The 18716-nt window shown below is 48.6% G+C and overlaps 7 protein-coding genes and 1 pseudogene across 8 annotated transcripts; 2 read left to right on the top strand and 6 right to left on the bottom strand.

Moving 5' to 3' along the window:
- Window positions 1-121: 121 nt before the first annotated feature.
- Window positions 122-2932, bottom strand: ARB_05053 (uncharacterized protein; the record flags this gene model as incomplete). The annotated part of the gene is made up of 6 exons (XM_003016714.1): window positions 122-1490; window positions 1575-1875; window positions 1926-2156; window positions 2308-2407; window positions 2469-2677; window positions 2734-2932. 6 exons carry the CDS (start codon window positions 2930-2932, stop codon window positions 122-124), a joined length of 2409 nt encoding a protein of 802 aa, XP_003016760.1.
- Window positions 2933-3270: 338 nt separating this feature from the next.
- ARB_05052 (uncharacterized protein) lies at window positions 3271-4889 on the top strand (the record flags this gene model as incomplete). The annotated part of the gene is made up of 3 exons (XM_003016713.1): window positions 3271-3614; window positions 3675-4698; window positions 4764-4889. The coding sequence occupies 3 exons, from the start codon at window positions 3271-3273 to the stop codon at window positions 4887-4889; spliced, it is 1494 nt and encodes a 497-aa protein (XP_003016759.1).
- Window positions 4890-5287: 398 nt separating this feature from the next.
- Window positions 5288-8174, bottom strand: ARB_05051 (uncharacterized protein; the record flags this gene model as incomplete). Its single annotated transcript, XM_003016712.1, has 3 exons — window positions 5288-7363; window positions 7431-7919; window positions 8076-8174. The coding sequence occupies 3 exons, from the start codon at window positions 8172-8174 to the stop codon at window positions 5288-5290; spliced, it is 2664 nt and encodes an 887-aa protein (XP_003016758.1).
- A 454-nt stretch (window positions 8175-8628) lies between these two features.
- Window positions 8629-11902, bottom strand: ARB_05050 (uncharacterized protein; the record flags this gene model as incomplete). Its single annotated transcript, XM_003016711.1, has 4 exons — window positions 8629-9210; window positions 9272-10593; window positions 10648-11475; window positions 11569-11902. 4 exons carry the CDS (start codon window positions 11900-11902, stop codon window positions 8629-8631), a joined length of 3066 nt encoding a protein of 1021 aa, XP_003016757.1.
- A 355-nt stretch (window positions 11903-12257) lies between these two features.
- Window positions 12258-12361, bottom strand: ARB_05049 (annotated as a pseudogene). The gene has a single exon. The product of its transcript is annotated as a tRNA-OTHER (tRNA).
- A 106-nt stretch (window positions 12362-12467) lies between these two features.
- On the bottom strand, window positions 12468-13706 carry ARB_05048 (uncharacterized protein; the record flags this gene model as incomplete). Its single annotated transcript, XM_003016710.1, has 1 exon — window positions 12468-13706. One exon carries the CDS (start codon window positions 13704-13706, stop codon window positions 12468-12470), a length of 1239 nt encoding a protein of 412 aa, XP_003016756.1.
- Window positions 13707-15278: 1572 nt separating this feature from the next.
- ARB_05047 (uncharacterized protein) lies at window positions 15279-16377 on the bottom strand (the record flags this gene model as incomplete). The annotated part of the gene is made up of 4 exons (XM_003016709.1): window positions 15279-15602; window positions 15664-15935; window positions 16078-16146; window positions 16209-16377. 4 exons carry the CDS (start codon window positions 16375-16377, stop codon window positions 15279-15281), a joined length of 834 nt encoding a protein of 277 aa, XP_003016755.1.
- Window positions 16378-16668: 291 nt separating this feature from the next.
- On the top strand, window positions 16669-17648 carry ARB_05046 (uncharacterized protein; the record flags this gene model as incomplete). Its single annotated transcript, XM_003016708.1, has 2 exons — window positions 16669-16720; window positions 16765-17648. The coding sequence occupies 2 exons, from the start codon at window positions 16669-16671 to the stop codon at window positions 17646-17648; spliced, it is 936 nt and encodes a 311-aa protein (XP_003016754.1).
- Window positions 17649-18716: the final 1068 nt, after the last annotated feature.

Below are 18716 nucleotides of genomic sequence, written 5' to 3'. Positions count from 1 at the left end.
TGTATTTTTTTGTAGCTGAAAGGGCATTAGCTGCTACTTGGACATAGTGAGCCGAAATTATTACATATTTTTCATATTATCTACAATACAAACTCCGGGATCTTCAAGCCATTGAGAAAAATTACAAGGACTCAAGTAACGGAGCGAGTTGAGATATCTCAGGGCTCACAGAATGCTTGCTCTTCATCGTCATGACGCTGGCTTTCTGCGCTATTGGGATCACATCCTCTACCCGTACTTCGTGATCTCGTCCACCTCTTCCAAGAGCAGCCATAACTACGCCGAGTAGGGTATCGCCTGCACCGTTGACACTGACAATATCACTATCCGAGAGTGTTTCCTCTGGCGGGAATAAACGCATGTAAACCCCTCCAACAGGGCTATCGTCTATCTGCCCCCGACCAAGTATATACGGAGCGTATTCTTTCATGGTCAGTCGCTCATCTCCAGGCCATAGTATCTGAGTCAACAGCACTCCCTGAGAACCCAGTTTGGTCAGTATGCATGGTATCAACGGAAGAAGCTGTATGGTTTGCTGAGGAATTCCCTCATTGACAATCTCCGCGTTTGTAAGTGAGATCAAACGGACCCTTGATCCGTTACTGGGTAGCTGGAGGGCATCAATTATCCGCCACCACTCGGGGCTATCAAAGTGGCCCGTGTCTCGAGCTGCAGCATGCATAGCTGCCAATTCATACCGGTTCGGAGCAGCGAGGTCAATAACATGGCTATCTGGAGCCATATCGGTCGCTCTTATAACCGGAACATGACTAGGGGTATCATTCTGTCGGTAAAATAGCCTCGCGGCCTTTGGTGCGGACACAGGCTCCAGCGCAATTTTGATACCCTGGCGCCTGCAAAGCTGTATCCATTCGGTAGCAGCTTCAGATCCCCAGTTTGCGTCCACAACAGCCCATGAAGGTGGCACCACTTGGTCCTTGACCAATGGTTCCCAGTAGGCCCGGAAGTTCAGCTTGCTCTCGGGCAGTTCGAGGATACTCATATCTGCCATGGCGATCATTAGGTCCTTTTTGGCATCGTTGACGGCTATGTATTGCGCTGTTCTGGCGTCAGGAGCCGACGGGAGTAGCTGGATGCCCTCGGACTGGAAGAAAGGGTTGTATGTGTCTTGTATTGTGTCCAAGGCACTTCTTCCGCTGATATCGTCTGCAACCACGCTGCAGAACATCACGGAGCTCCCCATATAACTTGCTGCAAGGGCTACGTTGTGTCCAACACCTCCTAGGGTCTGGGTTATAACCGAAGGATTTGAAGTCTGTAGCTTGGGTGAACCATCTGAAGGGCCATTTGACAGTGGTGTATAGTCACAGGCTAGGTCAACTGCAAGAGAGCCTGCTACCAGCAGTTCTGGCTCTTCTTGTTCAACTTCCTGTGTTGAAGGAGTATCTGCAGATTCAAAAGAGGATCTGAGGCTATCTTGACTCTCTTCGGCATGAGCTTGATTTATTGGTATATTGCCAGCTACACTGCTATATCTAATAAGAAAACGAACATAACAATCAGCCTGCTAGTCCTCGTAGCCCCCAGTAAAGACTAAAGGAGTGCCAGCTCACCGATCCACATCTTTGCCATTTTCTGATTCCAAATTTGCAAGCTCGATAGCCACTTTGGTGCCGACCTCTACGTTATATTCGACGAGTGCTCTATTTGTAGCCACGCTACGTCCACCACTAAGCTCTTCAATCTTAGCCAAGACGAAGGGAGTATTATCACTCCCCTGGATGCCTTCAATATGGGCAAGTTCAATAGCTCGAGTGATGATAGCATCCATCTCTGGCTTGGGGAACGAGTGCTCTTCTGGCACCGGATTGGTGAAGAGCATTCCAGACTTAAGCTGCAGCTGTGACTGAGCATCTAGAAAGAAGTTAGACGGAGCAAACTTGATATAAGATTCAAAGACGTACAGATGATAGCAGCGGCATCCTGAGCATTCTGGATGACCCTGGGTGCTTTAATACCACTGTCACGAGTGAAAAATGCTGGGAAATCAATATCTCCCTTGCGTCCGTCTGCAAAGGCAGCAACAACAACACCTTCGGTCTCTAGATACTCAAGAGTCCGCTGGATGTCTAGGAAGCTCTTACAGCCAGAGCTAACCACAGCAACTGGGGTACGGCCCAGTTCAGTGAGGTCGGCTGGTACAATGTCAGTATATCAGCGTTGTATACTGAATTGGAACAACCTCACCTGAGATATCCATGGTAGTTTCTCCTCCACGGTGTACACCGCCTATATTCATATTAGAAATACTCTGTAGCAACCTATATAGTCAAGCAGATGGCCTACCTAGTCCTCCGGTAGCAAAGACCTTGATTCCAGCCAAATGAGCCAGAATCATAGTTCCAGCAATCGTGGTTCCGCCGTTCATCAGGTTCCCCCGGATGCCCTAGGATAAGGGTCAGCATCAACACCGGGAAATAACCACTGCGTACAAAGGCCACCCTTACAGCTCCACAGATATATCCAAGGTCCCGGCGGGATACCTTGTGCACTTTTGTCCTTTGTGAGGTCGACGCGAGCTCTGTCAGCTCCGTCTGGTTCATCCCAACGCGCGCAACGCCGTCGATAACTCCGATGGTAGCTGGCACGCCGCCTGTCGATCTCACTATGGACTCCAGACGCATGGCAAGGTCCACATTATCAGGGTATGGGAATCCTACCGCCACAAGTTAGTTTACACTCATCGTCTTGTAGCACATAACTAGGACATACCGTGGGTGTAGATGGTTGTCTCCAGCGCAACGACCGGTTTTCCCGTAGCAATAGCATCCTCAACCTCCTCGGACACCTTCAGGAACTTGTTTAACCCCGCCAGCGCCGGCCGGCTATACTGACGAGCAGTTCTCCATGCCGGCGCTCTGAGAAAGCTGCGGGCGAGCGCACTTCTGGCGCGCAAGACGGGCGTAGACATGGCAGATGCAGAGTAGAGCAGCGAGACAGCCAGCCAGTGACCATATCAGAGACCTTTTTCTTCTCGTCCGGATGCTTCCTGCGGCATTGCCGGGTCTTTTATACTGATCTTCGCCCTGCTGTCGTTCCTGGCCGCTCGGTTGTTGGTGTTTCGACCGGAGTTTGCCCGGCGCCGCAGTTAGTGTCGACTTGAAGCCAGCTAAGTGAGTTACTAAGTTAGCTTCACTGGACGATATCAACTATAGAAGAGACAACACAACGACAGCGACCCAGCATCAACAGTATTTGCTCGACAAGTGGCAGGCCTCAGGTGGCCGTTGGACGCTCACAGTCGCCGCGATGAAGCTGCTCGCCGCGCTGCTGCTCTCGTGCGGCCTCGTCTCTGCGACGGCCGCAAACACCACAGCTACAGAGCCCGCCATCCAGGTCCTACCGAAGAACTTCAGGCCGCCGCAGGTCTTCCAGAATAACAACCTAGTGCGCATAATCAATTTGGAGAAGAGCTATGTGCGGGAGTCGATCAACGTTGTGGTTGAAAATGTCGACAAGCGGCCGCAGTCAGAGTACTATGTGGCCTTTCCAACAGACACAATCGACAAAGTCGGCGGCCTCGAAGGCTGGCCGAAGGACTCGGAAGAGAAGAAGAAGTTTACAGTAACGTCGACACGGCAGATTCCTTCAAGGTGAGCTCTATTTATTGGGAAAAGGATAGGAAAGAAAAGGGTTCTGACAGCTGGCTATAGCTCGCATCAATACTTCATCATACACCTCCATCAACCTCTCGAACCGGCCGCAAAGCTGACCCTGACTCTGTCATACCATCTGCAATCCGCTCTTACTCCTATTCCGGCTGCAATTGAACAGGATGGCAAGCAATATCTCTCCTATACCTTCCCGCAGTTTGTTCCGTCCGCATACACCACCAACAAGCAGAAGACGACCGTCAAGTTCCGTGGCACAGATGTTCCAGACTACACTCGACCTACCACTCTCAAGTCCGAAGAGGACCCTAAGCGTGAGGGCAGCACCTTTACCTATGGCCCGTATGATATGGAAGTCAAGCCGGGCACCAGTGCACCCATCACCGTTCGCTACGAGTACACGAGACCCGTGGTGACCTGCACTCGCCTCGAACGTGATATCGAGATATCCCACTGGGGCGGTAATATGGCCACTGAAGACCGATTCTGGTTCAGAAACGACGCTGCCAAACTGACCAAACAGTTCTCCCGAGTCGAATGGACCAAGAAGCAGTTCCACAATGCACAGAGCGTAGCCTTGAACTTGATCAGAGTGCCCCTTGCTCCAGGGTCTGTAAACCCTTACTTCATTGACGACATCGGCAATGTCTCGACCAGCCGATTCCTACCTGCTACAGAGACTCGTCTCGGCCTCTTGGATTTACGCCCGCGTTACCCCATTTTCGGTGATTGGAAGTACAGCTTCAAGATCGGCTGGAACAACCCACTCTCCAGCGTCTTGCGGAAACAGAAAACTGGCTCTGGCGAGTCATACGTTCTCAAAGTACCGTTCATTGACGGGCCAAAGATTCCTGAGGGTGTTCAGTACCAGGACTTGGAAATCAGAATCATTCTGCCTGAGGGAGCTGAGAATGTCAAATATGAGATTGTTGATGGATTGGGTATTCCCAACCATATCCGCTCCGAAATTTCATACTACAAGACCTTTTTAGATACCAAGGGCAGAACTGTCCTGAATCTCTCCACCACCAAGGTTGGAGATGAGGCTAAGGATGGATTCATCATCGTATGTCCACCCACCCACCCCATTATACGCTTTGCTTGCGTATCCAAACTAACCATAGCAATTAGGTAACATACGACTATCCTTTCCTCGCTGCCTTCAGAAAACCATTGAGCATTTTCGGTGCTATGCTTGCAGTTTTCACTGCCGCATGGGTCCTGGGTAATATTGACGTTAGCATTAAAAAGAGGTAGACCCTCTATGTGGCTCATTTTATACCTTGAGTCTTATTGTACACTCCACCATCTAGATTGCCCCTCGCAATTAAAAACCATTACTTTTATGATGTGTATTGGAATAAAATTGGTAAGACGAATTGTATTTTATTGCTATCCAAAATACGCTGTAACGCCAAAGTCGATAAGTGAAATATTATCAAACCAAAACACAGATAGGAACATCAAGCATCAAAGTCAGGCTATATAGGCAACAGGTATCAAATCAAAAGGAAACAGGAAATATGGATACAGAAATAGATAGAGGCGCTTTTCCAATAGGACTGTGACAGTGAGCATATATAGATGCATCATAGATCATCATCCAATGCTTGTATATGTATGAGTATATTGATCAGATGCCAATGGTAAGCCCACTACTTACTGCTGGCAATCACTAGTGTACCGGTGTTGTTGGCACTTCCACCAGGGCCGAACAGTCCGCCGGCTTTGGCTCTTAGGGAGAAATTAATGATGACCGAGACGATCACACCGAGACAGAGGATAGTTGGGCCCCATTTCTCATGGTACACGTTCTTGACGTCTCGCTGCTTACGGATCTTATCGACTCGCCACATGTATAATAGGAAGCTGTAGACAAGGAGTAGGCAGGCCATGACGGTGAACGCCCAGGCAGTGATGATGCTGATTTTATCGTGCCCGAAGTTGAGAAGCGTGAGAGCAATGCCGCTCACCCAGATAGAGAATTCAAGCCATGAGAGGAACGTACGTTCAACGGCGAAGAACACCTTGGGCTCAACTCGGACTGGAACATGGATTCCTGAAATGATGTTAGTAGAGATCCAAGAGAATGGGATGGTTCGCAACAACTTACTCTTGCCCTTGGGAGCTTTGAATCTCTTAACATGGATGTCATCTCCTAGAATACGACGGTTGCGGCCACCGCCAGCACCTTCAGGTAGCTCAGTAGGTTGGGGGAACGGGCGGAGATAGCTCAAGAACTGGATGGTATTGCGCCCAGCAGATTTGAGGTTATATTTGGTAAGCTTGTAGTAGTACTGCAAGCCACCAACCTGTCTGGCCTCCTCCAACTCGTCCTGAGCATTAGATTCGTCCTCGGAGTCATATAATGGGAAGTCATTGCCACCAAGAAGGCCGTCAGCGGCTATACGTTCTTCAATATCAAGCAGGTTACCAGGAGCAACCATGTTATTGGTATTGGTCTCATTCGCGGCATATCCGTTGGCCTCGTTGCCTTGGCTGTCATGGTACTGCATACCATTGCCAGCAGCACCATTTGTCTGAGCGGTTCCATCAGTACCATCTACCCGGATTCCACCTTCATCGTCAGAATCATCATCCTCTAGCATGTCATCGCTGGTTGACTGGTTCGATTGAACGGGACGTTCGATACCAAATCCTGGAGTGATGGGCTTGCGGATATCAACGTCCATCTGGGGCATCCAAAAGGGGAGCAGATTGATACGATCTGGCATGAGGGTTGCAGTTCCATGAATGAATTTACTAAACTTGGGCACGGCTTCAACTAGATGGCTTGAAGTAAGCTCCTTAATCCACTGTGGAGGCTCTTGGCCGGCTTGGGTCTGAAGCTTGACTTCAAGCACGGCGTATGGGAACCGCTCAATATCTGCGGCAGGGAGCTGTTTAAATGGGTAGTCAATTCCAATATCCATTCGGCGCCAGTTCTGACCACAGCGTTGACGGCCATCGAGGTTGTCTTCTCGGATCATAGTCAGTTCAGTGTCGAGGGAGACACGAACTCTGGCGTCACCAGGAAGCTGGAAGGCGGTTCGATGGTAGAACGATCTGTTTACGGGGACGAGTTGTCGGGTAATAACACGGTACTGGATCTCTCGAGCGAGCTGTTCCCAGTCCGCGATCTGCTTTTCGCTCTTCTTCCCTTCCTTGCGTGCCTTTTCAAAGATAGATTCCACAGTCATACGCCCTTCCAGGTAGGCGTTGACGTATTTCTCTTTAATCGGGAATCGAGCCTTGACAGACTTCTCTCCAGTCCAGTCCTCGCGATGTGTCTTACGCTCGACGAAGATTTGATCATTCTCCATTCCGCCATACCATCTTAGGCGAATGGCTTCAGCTCCTTCGGTTTTCTTCAATCGCCCAGTATAGAGTTCCCAGGTATCAGGATTATCATAGTATATTGAAGAGATGGCAGCATCGCTTTCTTCGAATTCCTTTGACGCATTGAAGACAAGAACGGGCAGATGCTTCAAGATGATAAGCTTGAGCTCTGTAATGTTGTCTGGGTGGACCCAGTATTTGGTGGTTTGGCGGACAAAATTCTGTTGCGACCCACCAGCAGCGCTGTCTCCCTCCACAGGGTGACCTTTTGTCCTGACCAGATCATACAGCTTGGACAGTTTGACCACAAAGGCATCGTAATTGTCCTTGAAGAATGGCTTTGCTCTTAGGCGAGTAGCAAAAACCGGTCGGAGACACCAACTGGTTTGTTTCTATTCACGTTGGCCCACTGATCAGCAAATGGGAAAAAAAGCCCAATTAGGAAAAAGAAACACTTACATCGTGCTTCTTGATAATTTTCTGGAAACCAGTGTAGTTCAGCTGGGTATACTTTGCAAGATCGTGGACATCTGCAATAATATCACTGAGGTCTTCCTCGAGCAGCAAAAAGTCATCGTCGGAGGGAGGAGGCTGGCGGTTTCTCACTGACCCGCCGGAAGCGGTGGCCTGGTCCAGTCGCCCAACCACCTCGCTCACCTCTTTATCGCTGGCCTTGATACGCCGAACGATCTCATCGCTCTTCACTTTCTGGAAGGTAAAAACCTTGTCCAGCTCGCTCTCCAGCAGAGCGACGAACCGTCTTTCATCCTCTTCGGTCCATGGCTTGCGTTTTGGCGAAGGGTTTTCGGGCGTCGGTTCAGTCTCAAATGGCGTCTTCAACGCATCTTTAAGGTCCTCATAGGCAATGTAATGCCAGGCGTACTCTTTAATCAACGACGAACGCAGCTGCTGCCCGAACCTATCGTCAAGGAAAACAGATACAATCAGCTATTCAGGTCTTCTTCTTCCATCTCGTCTTTTCTCTCTTTCCAAGGAAAACAAGCACCGAGCGACGGCTGGGGAGAAGGAAACGTTAAAATACGGGGATAAGAGGGCAGCAAGCCGAGCAGACGTACCTCATCGTAGCTTCGAAGTGACGGCTACGAGCTCTCCTGGATTGGGGTTTCTCAACGAAAGACTGCACGGCACGGCGATGAAGAGAGACGGGAGGAGGAGAAGGTCCCGGGGAGAGGAGAGAGCCATCTCGGCAGCGCGTTAACACTAGGATACCTTGCGCTTGGTTGATTGCACCAAGCTTACCTAGCTCCTCGCAGGTAAAATGTCTCCACCGCCGCCTGTCGCCACCAGGCGGGACGACTCAACACGAGATCGTGCAGCGAATCCGGCGAGACCACGAAAAAAGAGGCGAATCGAAAGCGACGAAGATGCAAAAGAAGTTTCTGCGATAAGCGGGTCAGGTGATGTCCACCAATCGGGATAAGTCTTGCGGTCACGTGCAAACAAGGTTGCCGCCCGGCAGGCACGGGCCATAGTTTATCCGAGGTTAACTTGACGTCAATCCTGATTAGTAAGCACTCATGCGCGTGTACAGGGCGTCTACAGAGTATATACAGAATGTACTAAAAGAGAGGTGTCGGTTGTCGCTGGGATATGGAAGGGGTGAAACATGGTAAAAAGATATCGTCTACTCTATGGTCTAGATAGTCCCCAGGACACGGCGGATGGTCCGCCTGGCACCCTCGCCAACAACATTGACCAGTCCTTCGGTCTCAAGCGACTTAACAGCCTCCATAAACTCAGCCCCTTCGACAGGGACGGTGCCTTCGTTCAGCTTCCTCAGCACATCGGCCCATCGAGCCCCTGTACCGCGTCCGCCAAGCTCGTCCACTATTGCCAGGATGGCCTTTTTCATGTCATCTCGCAATCTTCGCTCTCGTGCAGTTGTGCCTTCTGTCAGTAGGCTCATATCAATTAGGCCTGTGCGAGCATCTGTAGCAGCTTGCTTCAGGGCAGATCGGATGAGTCTGACTGCTTCTTCGACATCGTCCGCCGTTACTTCTTCAGAGAGCCTCATTCTTGCATGAGCCTCGGAGAGACGGATCATAGACTCCAGTTGGCGTGTAGTAGCAGTGATGCGGCGTTCCGCTGCTCGGATGTCATCTCCTAGCTTACGCATAGCAACATATGCGTCGGTAAGCGCCGCGCCTGCAGCGGGGGTGAGCTTGGGTGAAATGTGCGTCTTTGCATAGGTGATGTAACTGGTAAGGAATTCGATGGGCTAGCGACTAAAATTAGCACAGTTTCACATATTATTTGGACGGGGAAGGGTCGAATCTTACCAATATCTCCTCAGACGAGCCTGTCTCAGGCGCATCTTCTAGGTACATCCCTACCATATGTTTTGCCAAGCGGCGATCATTCTGCTCGTCCACGCGGTCGAGGACAAGGTACACCAAGTCGAATCGGGAAAGAAGAGTGGGGGGTAAGTCGATATTCTGGGGTACAGAGAGATTGGGGTTGTATTTGCTTCCAATTGGATTGGCTGAGGCAAGAATACTAGTTCTTGCGTTCAAGGTGGTGATAATGCCAGCCTTTGCAATAGACACGGTCTGTTGTTCCATGACTTCATGGAGAACTGATCGAGTAGCGTCGTTCATCTTATCGAATTCATCGATACAACAAACGCCTCCATCAGACAGGACCAGTGCACCAGACTCTAACACCAGCTGTTTAGATTCCGGGTCTCGAGTCACATAGGCTGTTAAACCAACTGCAGAAGAACCCTTGCCGCTGGTATATATACCTCGAGGTGCAATCTTATGCACATACTTAAGCAGCTGTGACTTCGATGTTGAAGGGTCTCCACAGAGCAGAACATTAATATCTCCTCGGTATCTGGGGTTTCCGCCCTTTTCGAAAGTCTTGTTTGTCCCTCCAAAAAGCTGTAGGAGGATGCCCTTCTTAACATCTTCCATCTCGTAAATGCTGGGGGCCAACGACCGAGCCAGCAATTCATAAACATCTGGCCGAGCTGCAGTCTGCTTGATTTTCTCTTCTTCTTCCTGTGAAATCTTCCGCACTTGGTCGACTTCCCGGGAAAGATTTTGTGAGAGTTCCTGTTCCACTGTCGACGCATCAATTCCAAGCTTCTTCTTGTCTATCTTTTGAACATGCAAGACATCGACATAAGTCTTGAAAAGCGCTTTTGTGCTTCGTTGTCGCGGGTTAACTCGAACTGGGTTGGATCGGAAGATACCAGTGACCTCTATTCGATCACCAGCTCTACACATGTCCACCAATTCATCATATGCACAGAGTGATACTGAATGAGGTGTTTGGCCATCTGGGATCGAGTCTGGTGTTTCTTGGAGACGGATGATTTGTTTGTCGGCAAATATGCAGCGGTTATGGATCAACTGCATTGAGTTCTGTGCATCACAAAGCTGTCGTGGGCAGCGCGTAGGTTCGGCAATTTTCCCCCGATCGATGTTAACTCTGACACAGTGGAAACATACATCGCATCGGAAAAATGCTGCAAAGTTTGTTAATATTAAGAAGTTTACGGTAAAATGGATAGAATGATATATACCTTCTTTCATATCCGGTATGACGGGAGTTGCTCGAATGACAAGGCCCTTTACACTTATAAGGCGGTCCAGATCTATTGATAGTCAGATATAGGAGTAACATCTGGAGGGAAAAAGCTGAAACATACCACCCGGATCCAAGTCTCTCATGTTGATAGACTTATCCAAGCCAAACGGAAAGACCTTGTATGTTCTGCTTTCAATATCTGCCAGAATACTAGACAAATCCTGTTGAGCAGGGGTGTTTCCATTTCCATCGGCGTCTGAGCTAGGAAATGCAGGAATAGAGCTAGCATCTCTCGCAGCTGCCGCTGGTCTTCGCTGATTTCTTTGTCGTGCACGCTCTATCTCCTCCCCAGCTAACCCAACCATGACATCCTTGATGCATTGATCCATCATTGGGATTATTTCCTGAGGATAAGATTGAACTTGATGCCATAGTTTGGTGGTGGGCGGAAAGGCCTTGAGATTTCGGAGATCAAGGTTAAGGCCAGTGACACCAAGCTGTCGCATTTCGTTCAACATCCTGATATATTCCTTCTCATCGGCCGAAGAGCCTAATTCACGGATTTCGGCTTCAGTAGCACCATCGTAGATCATACGGTGTTTCCTAGCAAAGTTGTAAAGAAAGTTTCTGAACGATGACATAGTGTCTGAGACGGCTATATTTGTACCCCATATTACTCGTGTGGAATTCCCTCCTAGAATTTCAGCCTCCGATGTGTCAGGGTTGAGATTGGAGAATGTAGCATCAGACAGCGGCTCACGGTTGCGGACCGGCAGACCACTTTCATCAACAAACAGTGTCCTGCGCCCGGAACCAGTGGTAGAGAACGTATCTGAATGGATATCGCCTCTTCGTGTAGTAATGCCATTGGGGTTAGAAGAACGGATAAATAAGCCACTGCTACTGGTGGGTATATCATTCCGTCGGGCTTGACTGTTTCCTGGTTGTCCTGGACTGGAACTCGACATGTACCTTATAGGCGAAGAGTCTATGTAGAAATTAGTACAACTATACAACATTTTACATAGTCGGCAGGACAAACCTTCAACTAATGGGCGAGTAGGCCGTGGAGTGGTGTCACGATCGCCTAGAGGAGAAGATGGCATCGGCGAGCTTCGGTCTGGCGCGGCATTGGCTGCAGGCCCGGCCCCGGCTGGAGACGACTGGAAGAAAATAGGCGATGAAGAAGGGATCCCATTGTCAGCTACTCTCCGGTTGCGAGGCGTCGTAGTCTGGTCAGGATTGTTCTGAGTCTGGCGAGAAGGGGCGGGGCTGGAGATAACCACCTGCGGCTGCGCAGTGCCCCTGGACGGAGTAGAGTTAGCAGACGACCGCGATGGACGTCCACGGCGACGAGACGACGAAGGCGTAGACATGATCAATTACAATAACAGTAGAGGACGTTCAACATGAAGTCATTCCGGTCGTGAAGATGTGGTTGGTGCTTTCGCCGGCGAAGAAAGCCGGGAGGTTCAAAAGATTTTGTTTGATGCGAAATCGTCGCGTTTCTTCTTTGGGACGCGAAGCGCGTTAAGTGGTTTATTAGGTAAGCGCGCGCCAACAAGCGCACGCAAAAAGGCGACCTCCAGACGATGAAACCAGCCTGGAAAAGAGACGATCAGAATAATTCTTCTAATGGAAATAATAGAAGCCATAGTCGAGAAAATATTAACAAGACAAAGCACTAGAGAAAAACAAAAATACCTTAAAATAAAAAACAAAGGAAAAAAAAGCCCAACGCGGGGCTCGAACCCGCAGCCTTGTGATGGCGAACTAGTATAAACTTGTTATAAGAGTATAAGAGTCACACGCTCTACCGATTGAGCTAGCCGGGCTGACTTGATGTGAGGGAGGCCGCCTACTTGCTGTTCACCAAGAGACCAAGGTAGGAGCCCAAAAAGACGCTGGAGGAAGCAACCTTCGATGGCTATAAACAAAGATTTAATCAGAGTATCTACACAAGGGCAGTCTGTAGTTATCGACGACCCAGTACTTCCTCCTGACGCCCTCCCACTCGCCCTCCAGTGAAGGCACTGCAATATCCGTCCAGTCGATATCAAATCCAGCCTCCATCAAGTCCATCTCCACCACCTTCTGGTACACATCATAGCTGATCTGCCTGTCAGCCCCCATGCCGTTGAAGAAACTCCATCGTCCCTCGGGCTCGAGCAATGCTATTACATGCTCTGAAGCAAAGTCGCGGAAGTCCGAGTACGACTCAGCAAAGGTATCATAGTAGATGGCGTCAAACATCACTCCCTCAGCAGCGAGTTTGGGTAGGATGTCTTGCCACCTGCCTTCGTGTACTGTCACTCCCTCCTTTTCATGCCATCCCTTGCTCTTCATATCTGCTACCACAGCTGGATGTGCCTCGATGATATGGTGGGCACTTGGTTGCAGAGTCTGAAGAATTCCGTCAACGATTCCCATGCCGTGTCCGACATTCAACACTCTAAGTCCTGGCGTAGGGAGCAAGGCTTTGGCTGACTTTTCCATTATACCGGTTTCCCACGCCATCATCACTCCGTTCTTATCTCCATCTAGCAGCCTATTCTCCTGGAATGTCAATCCGGAACTCAGGTAATGCTCATTACTGACACTTGGATCTTGGACAGCCCCTTCTCCAGCCGTCGTATCAGCTGCCTCAGCCGGCTTTTCACCTTCAGCTGCATCATTCCCCGCCTCTTTCCCTTCTGTAGTCTCAGTTTCTTCATCCTCGTCTTCTAGCTGCTCGTACCCCTCCAACCGGTTCAATAACAGCTCTGCGCGCACTCCAGCATCGACCATTAGCTGGTACAACTCTGTAAGCCCGAGCCTTCTGGCCATACACCCGGGGGTTTCGTCATTGGCATCTAAATCGTTCCATATAGCTCCTTCTAGAAGCAAAAATTTCACCGTCTTCACCCCGCCTTCTATCGTCTCCTGTTCACTTGTCGTATGCTCGCGTGTATCGCCATTTGTAACATTGGTCTTTTCAGGTTCACATGCTGCTATAGCTGCATGCAAAGGCGTATATCCCGTCTCTGGGTCTTTCGCATTGGCGGGGTTCTCGTCCTTTTCATTGCTGCGGATAAGCTCGCGCAGTTTTGCAACATCGTGCTGTGATGCAGCCAGCAGTATCTCCTGGGTATCAAGATCGACATCAATAGAGCCAATGGCCGCATCACTTGGGTCTTCCATTTTCGAGAGCCAATATTACCAATTAATAATATGGTAGAGTTGATGCTGGTGTAAATTTTTTCGTTGTTGAATTAAAACTTTGGGTTTTATTTCCACCACTTGGCGATCGAGCGAAAAAAAAGTGTTCAGCCTCCGAATAACTAGTTAGTCAACTTTATTTCAACTTCACGTATAAACAACTATTTGCTAGATATAGATGGTTTGTCTTATCTACGATTCTGAGTTCATTACATGCTGGCAATCTGAGTTTAATCTTCATACTTAAACTACTTCACTGAAATGCCCAAACATACTAAGAAACCCATTTCAATACCCCCACCCCTAAAGCCCCTTCCTCGCTGCTCGGACAGCGCAAGCATAACAAGGACCTCCAGCCTTCCTTATAATTGCAATTTTGCCTCTCTCTGCACACCATGCGCTGGCAAGTATCTCAGCATCTCCGGTACCCGTGGCTTTAATAACCATTATATGAATGGCATCTTCCTCAGACGGGGTGCTCGAGTTTCCGACAATGTTGTTACATTATGAACATGCTGTCGGGAGAACCGATGCAGTTCTCTAAAGTGGACTTTATGTTTCTCTCCGTGGGGTCCTGGTCTGCATGCTGGGGCGAGACCACGTCTGAAATTTCTTCTTATCGTGGATTGCCCAGGCTGCCTTTTTCATTGATGCACGAATCTGGCGTTCATTCACAGTGAAACGAAGATTTAATACGCTCTCTTAAAAAGGGACTCAAAAGGAAGCTCGGGTTTGTTCGGCGTGACTATGCTCAGCGTATAGCCATGCCTCTAGCACTGTTGCATCCCATATCTATCCTGGAGTCGAGATCCGCATTTTTTACCGCAATCTATCACATCAAAAATTTCAACACTTTTTTTCATAGGATTGCTATTTATTCCAAGGACAAGCCTAGCTACTTCTACCATCTTGTAAGGACACTAGACCTGCTGGAGCTGCTGCGGGTATAAACAGGATAAGCAGAGGTGGCACCCCCATCCAAACAACAACACACCTAGAGATATTTGGAATACCGGTCATCTTTTCGTATTTTTATCTCCTGGACCGCTGTAACGTGGGTATAACTTTTCAGCGCGTGATTTGGTGCAAAGTTGGGGGTATATTTGGTGGGACACGAGTATCATTTTTACACTTCTCATAAATATCCCATTGGCTAATTGTCGCTGACTGCAGTAATGGTATCATCCGGTTTTCCTTGCAATGAAAGTGGTCAAGTGGCTCAATATTCAAAAAACTCCGGCGTGAGGCTGAAAGGTTTTGGGGGTTGGCTTATGAAAAGGAGTGTAACGATAAGCCAGCACCTAATCTATTTCTCTCATAAGGTAAATGATTACAAAAGCGAACAGGATCGTTTGCCTCAGGGCATATCTGTAGTATTCATGCAGCTGTATTACAGAAGATTGAGGAGATTTTGAACATGTAGTAGAGTAGAATAAAGTGGTACAGGTATTTATACACAAGCTTAAAACGGAACCAAACTTCCTCCCTTACCTCTGATGAACGCCGCAGACCAGCTATGCAGAGGCTTCAGGAGACCGTGCCATGCCCAAGAACTTAATCAGACGAATCACCATGAGCTGTAACATTCAGGCCCAGACCTTCGGAATCAAGGTACATCTTGTTCTTTCCACCAGCTTCCTGAAGGATGTGGGCGATATTTCTGGCGTTCTCGATCTTTCGTAGTTCAACATAACTCTTGCTCTTCTTGATGGCGTCTCCGATAAGCTGGGCAGATCGAGCTTCACCCTGTGCTCTGACGACAGTGGCCTGTTTCTCCTGGCGAGCCTTGTCAACAATGAAGGCGGCTCTCTGGGCCTCTTGTTGGGCAACTTGTTTGGCTTCAACGGCAGCAGTGAACTCGGGAGAGAAGGCAAGATGCTGTAAAAACAGTTAGATTAAACGAGTTATGGGGAAAAAATTGAAATAAAGTAAACCATACCGTTAGAGAAACGTCATCAAGCATTATATTGAAGCGTGCTGCACGTCTGGCCAAGTTTTCTCGTACAAGACGAGCAACGCTCTCTCGCTGTGTGATAAGCTGACTAGCGTTGAATTGGGCCACCACACTCTTCAAAACCTCGTTAACAATGGATGGAAGAACTCTCTCATCAAAGTCAGTTCCGAGGGTACGGTAAATCTGTGGAAGAGCCTCGACTCGCGGTCGTGATAGCACACGGCAGGTTATATTGACCATCTGCAGATCCTTGGTGCCTGTAAGAGACGCAACATTGCGCGGTTTCGCTCGGACATCGTAAATTATAGGAGTCTCAAACCATGGGATTTGGAAATGTGTTCCTTATGGCATATTAGCATGGATGTATTGTATATTGAGGCGCCATGAGAGCTTGCTTACCTTCGTTGTATATCTCTTTCTTCACACCACCTATTCTTGTGTATTTGATTGCTCGGTGACCACCGTCAACTGCATCACATGTCGCAATCAGCCTGTGTCCAACAAAACACCTCTCAATCGGCGGAACATACCGTTAAACAGAGAATTTGAGAGCACATAGCCTCCAAGTCCCAGCGCAATCAAGGCTCCGATACCACCAGCAGCTCTTCCGCCAGCCGGTCCGCCAGCGCCGAACCCTCTCCGTCCTTGCTGCTGGATAGCGGTCTGCAGCTTCTGCCAGGTCTCGCGGGGGTCTGCCATGGTGTTCTGATATAAAGGCGAGAAAGACCAAAGGCGTTGCTGGTTTTCCTTTCAGTCCGTCCGTTTTGTATCTGCTTCTGCTGCTGCTTCCAGAGTCTGGAGAAAGTGAAGAAGTTTAGCAAGGACGCGCGCTAGTCCCGATCGGGGAAGCTTGGACAGACGACCAGAAGTCGAACTTCTTGCGCGACGACGCAAGCAAAAACAACCATCGACAAGACAACGCGGCGGGACTCCAGGAAACGGCTGCTCCTCGGATTCTGTTGGTTTGGCACACTGTAGAAAGACGAGAAGATGGCTCCAGAACGGTCAGGAAAGAGTGTGTTCCTCGGGAATATCCCATACAGTGAGTATTTGGCCTCGCTCCCTCGATCTCTCTTTAGCTTCCAGCATCTCGTGCTGACGGGTTTGATATCTTAGATCTTACCGAGGAACAGGTGAAGGATATACTCAGTTCTGCAGGGACGGTGACAAAATTCCGGCTTATGATAAACCCCGAGACGGGGAAGCCCAAGGGATATGGTTTTGCAGATTTCGCCGATGCAGATGCCGCCGCTTCTGCCATTCGCAACCTGAACGATTACGAAGTTATGGGACGGAAAATTCGAGTTGACTGGCCTCACAACAATGAAAAGGACTCAGTTCCCCCGGATTATTCGCAGCAAGCCCAGCCGGGCGTTTCGAGTAGCGCCGGGCAAGATGGGCAGAGCTCACAAGCCCCTCTGTTACCAGCCCTGCCCCCCGGTGCCGATTTGCCTCCAAACCTGACCTGCCCCAACGCCATATCACAGACCTTATCCTCCCTCCCGGCTCCTCAACTACTGGACGTTCTATCGCAAATGAAATCGCTAGTCATGGCAGACCCCGCGCGGGCCACAGAACTCCTAAGACAAGCCCCTCAGCTTGCATATGCTATATTTCAAGCACTCCTTCTCATGAATCTAGTTGACTACAACACGCTAGGCTCGGTTGTAGATCAGGCATCCCAAGCAGCTCAGCAAGCACCGCCCCAGATGCAGCAGAAGTACCAGCCATACCCCCCGGCTCCAGGCCAGGTTGCAACACCTCCTCTACATGCCACCCCTTTCGCTCCTCCACCACAGGCTGCACCTCAGCAACAGGCACCTCCACCGGTAGCACAGGTCCCTGGTCAAGAAGAGTTACTGCAGCAAGTATTGAACATGCCGCAAGCGGCAATCGACGCTCTTCCGCCAACAGAACGCAATCAAATCATAGTATTAAGACAACAACTGCTTCAAGGGGGAATGAGATAGTCTACTACTTGCATGTTTTCTTTGATTGTTGAACTTAAAAGAATCTGGACGGCATAAAATGGTTAAGTATGCTTCCTTGTTATACATGTATAACTACACCAGCTATGACTCGATTTCTTTGGCGCAACGGTGGAATGGGCGGTTTTATACTCTAGCATTGTCATGATGGTGTTCTTGGAGTGATATTCAAAGGTTGAAAGCTAGATTATCATAATGCTACCTAGGGTGCCTTTTGTGTACCTACTTTGATCACCATCACCATCCACTCCTCTGTCTATTCCTTCCCTTATATTATATCCATTACTCCAGTTTCAATAAAATGAACTATCCCTTCTGTTAATTTAGCTCTCTTTCTCCCTACTTAATTACTGTAGCCTTTGGCCATGTCTATCTCCCTCATAGCTATGTTCACGTGACCGTTATTTGGGGGCCTTAAGATTTGATATCAAAAAAAACAACTTCAGACTGCTTTAAAAATTTATAAACAGAATAATTAACACCACTAGTTGAGACAATACTACGGTTCATCCATCCAATAAGACTTGATTGGATTTAACTAACTAGAGACTTTATGTCTGTCTTATATATCATTTCGGCAACCCAACGGAGCTATATAGATGACTATTGGTATCAAGCTCATCACCAATTATCCCATACTCTATAGAATAATACCCTTTTGGTATCGTCAAGAAGATCTAGCTACTTCTCGACATCTCTATACCAATATTCTGGAGGCTCAGGATGATTACATATCCTCATTTCCATATAAAGGGCCTAAAATCAAACTTATCAACAATGATATTGTTATATATCCAAAGAATAATTTCATTATATGGGTTTACAGATGACAAACTAGAAACTGCCTATACACAGTCGTTTAATACCAAACACCCCTAACAACAATATTGGCAGCAATGAAATACTCTTAGTGTATTTCCATGGAGATCTCCAGCTAGGTTGCTATGAGCCTGCATTACAGCATATACTGTGCGCCGCATTATCTCGGCTTTCACATTGCTTTTCTTTTACTCTGAATCACATATCCATCTTGCTCATATCACACCTAAA

This window comes from Trichophyton benhamiae (genome assembly GCF_000151125.1).
Source record: "Trichophyton benhamiae CBS 112371 chromosome Unknown contig01989.5, whole genome shotgun sequence".
Classification (NCBI taxonomy): Eukaryota; Fungi; Ascomycota; class Eurotiomycetes; order Onygenales; family Arthrodermataceae; genus Trichophyton; species Trichophyton benhamiae.
Note: the sequence above shows the minus strand (reverse complement) of the source record. Positions and strands in the feature narration are given on the sequence as shown.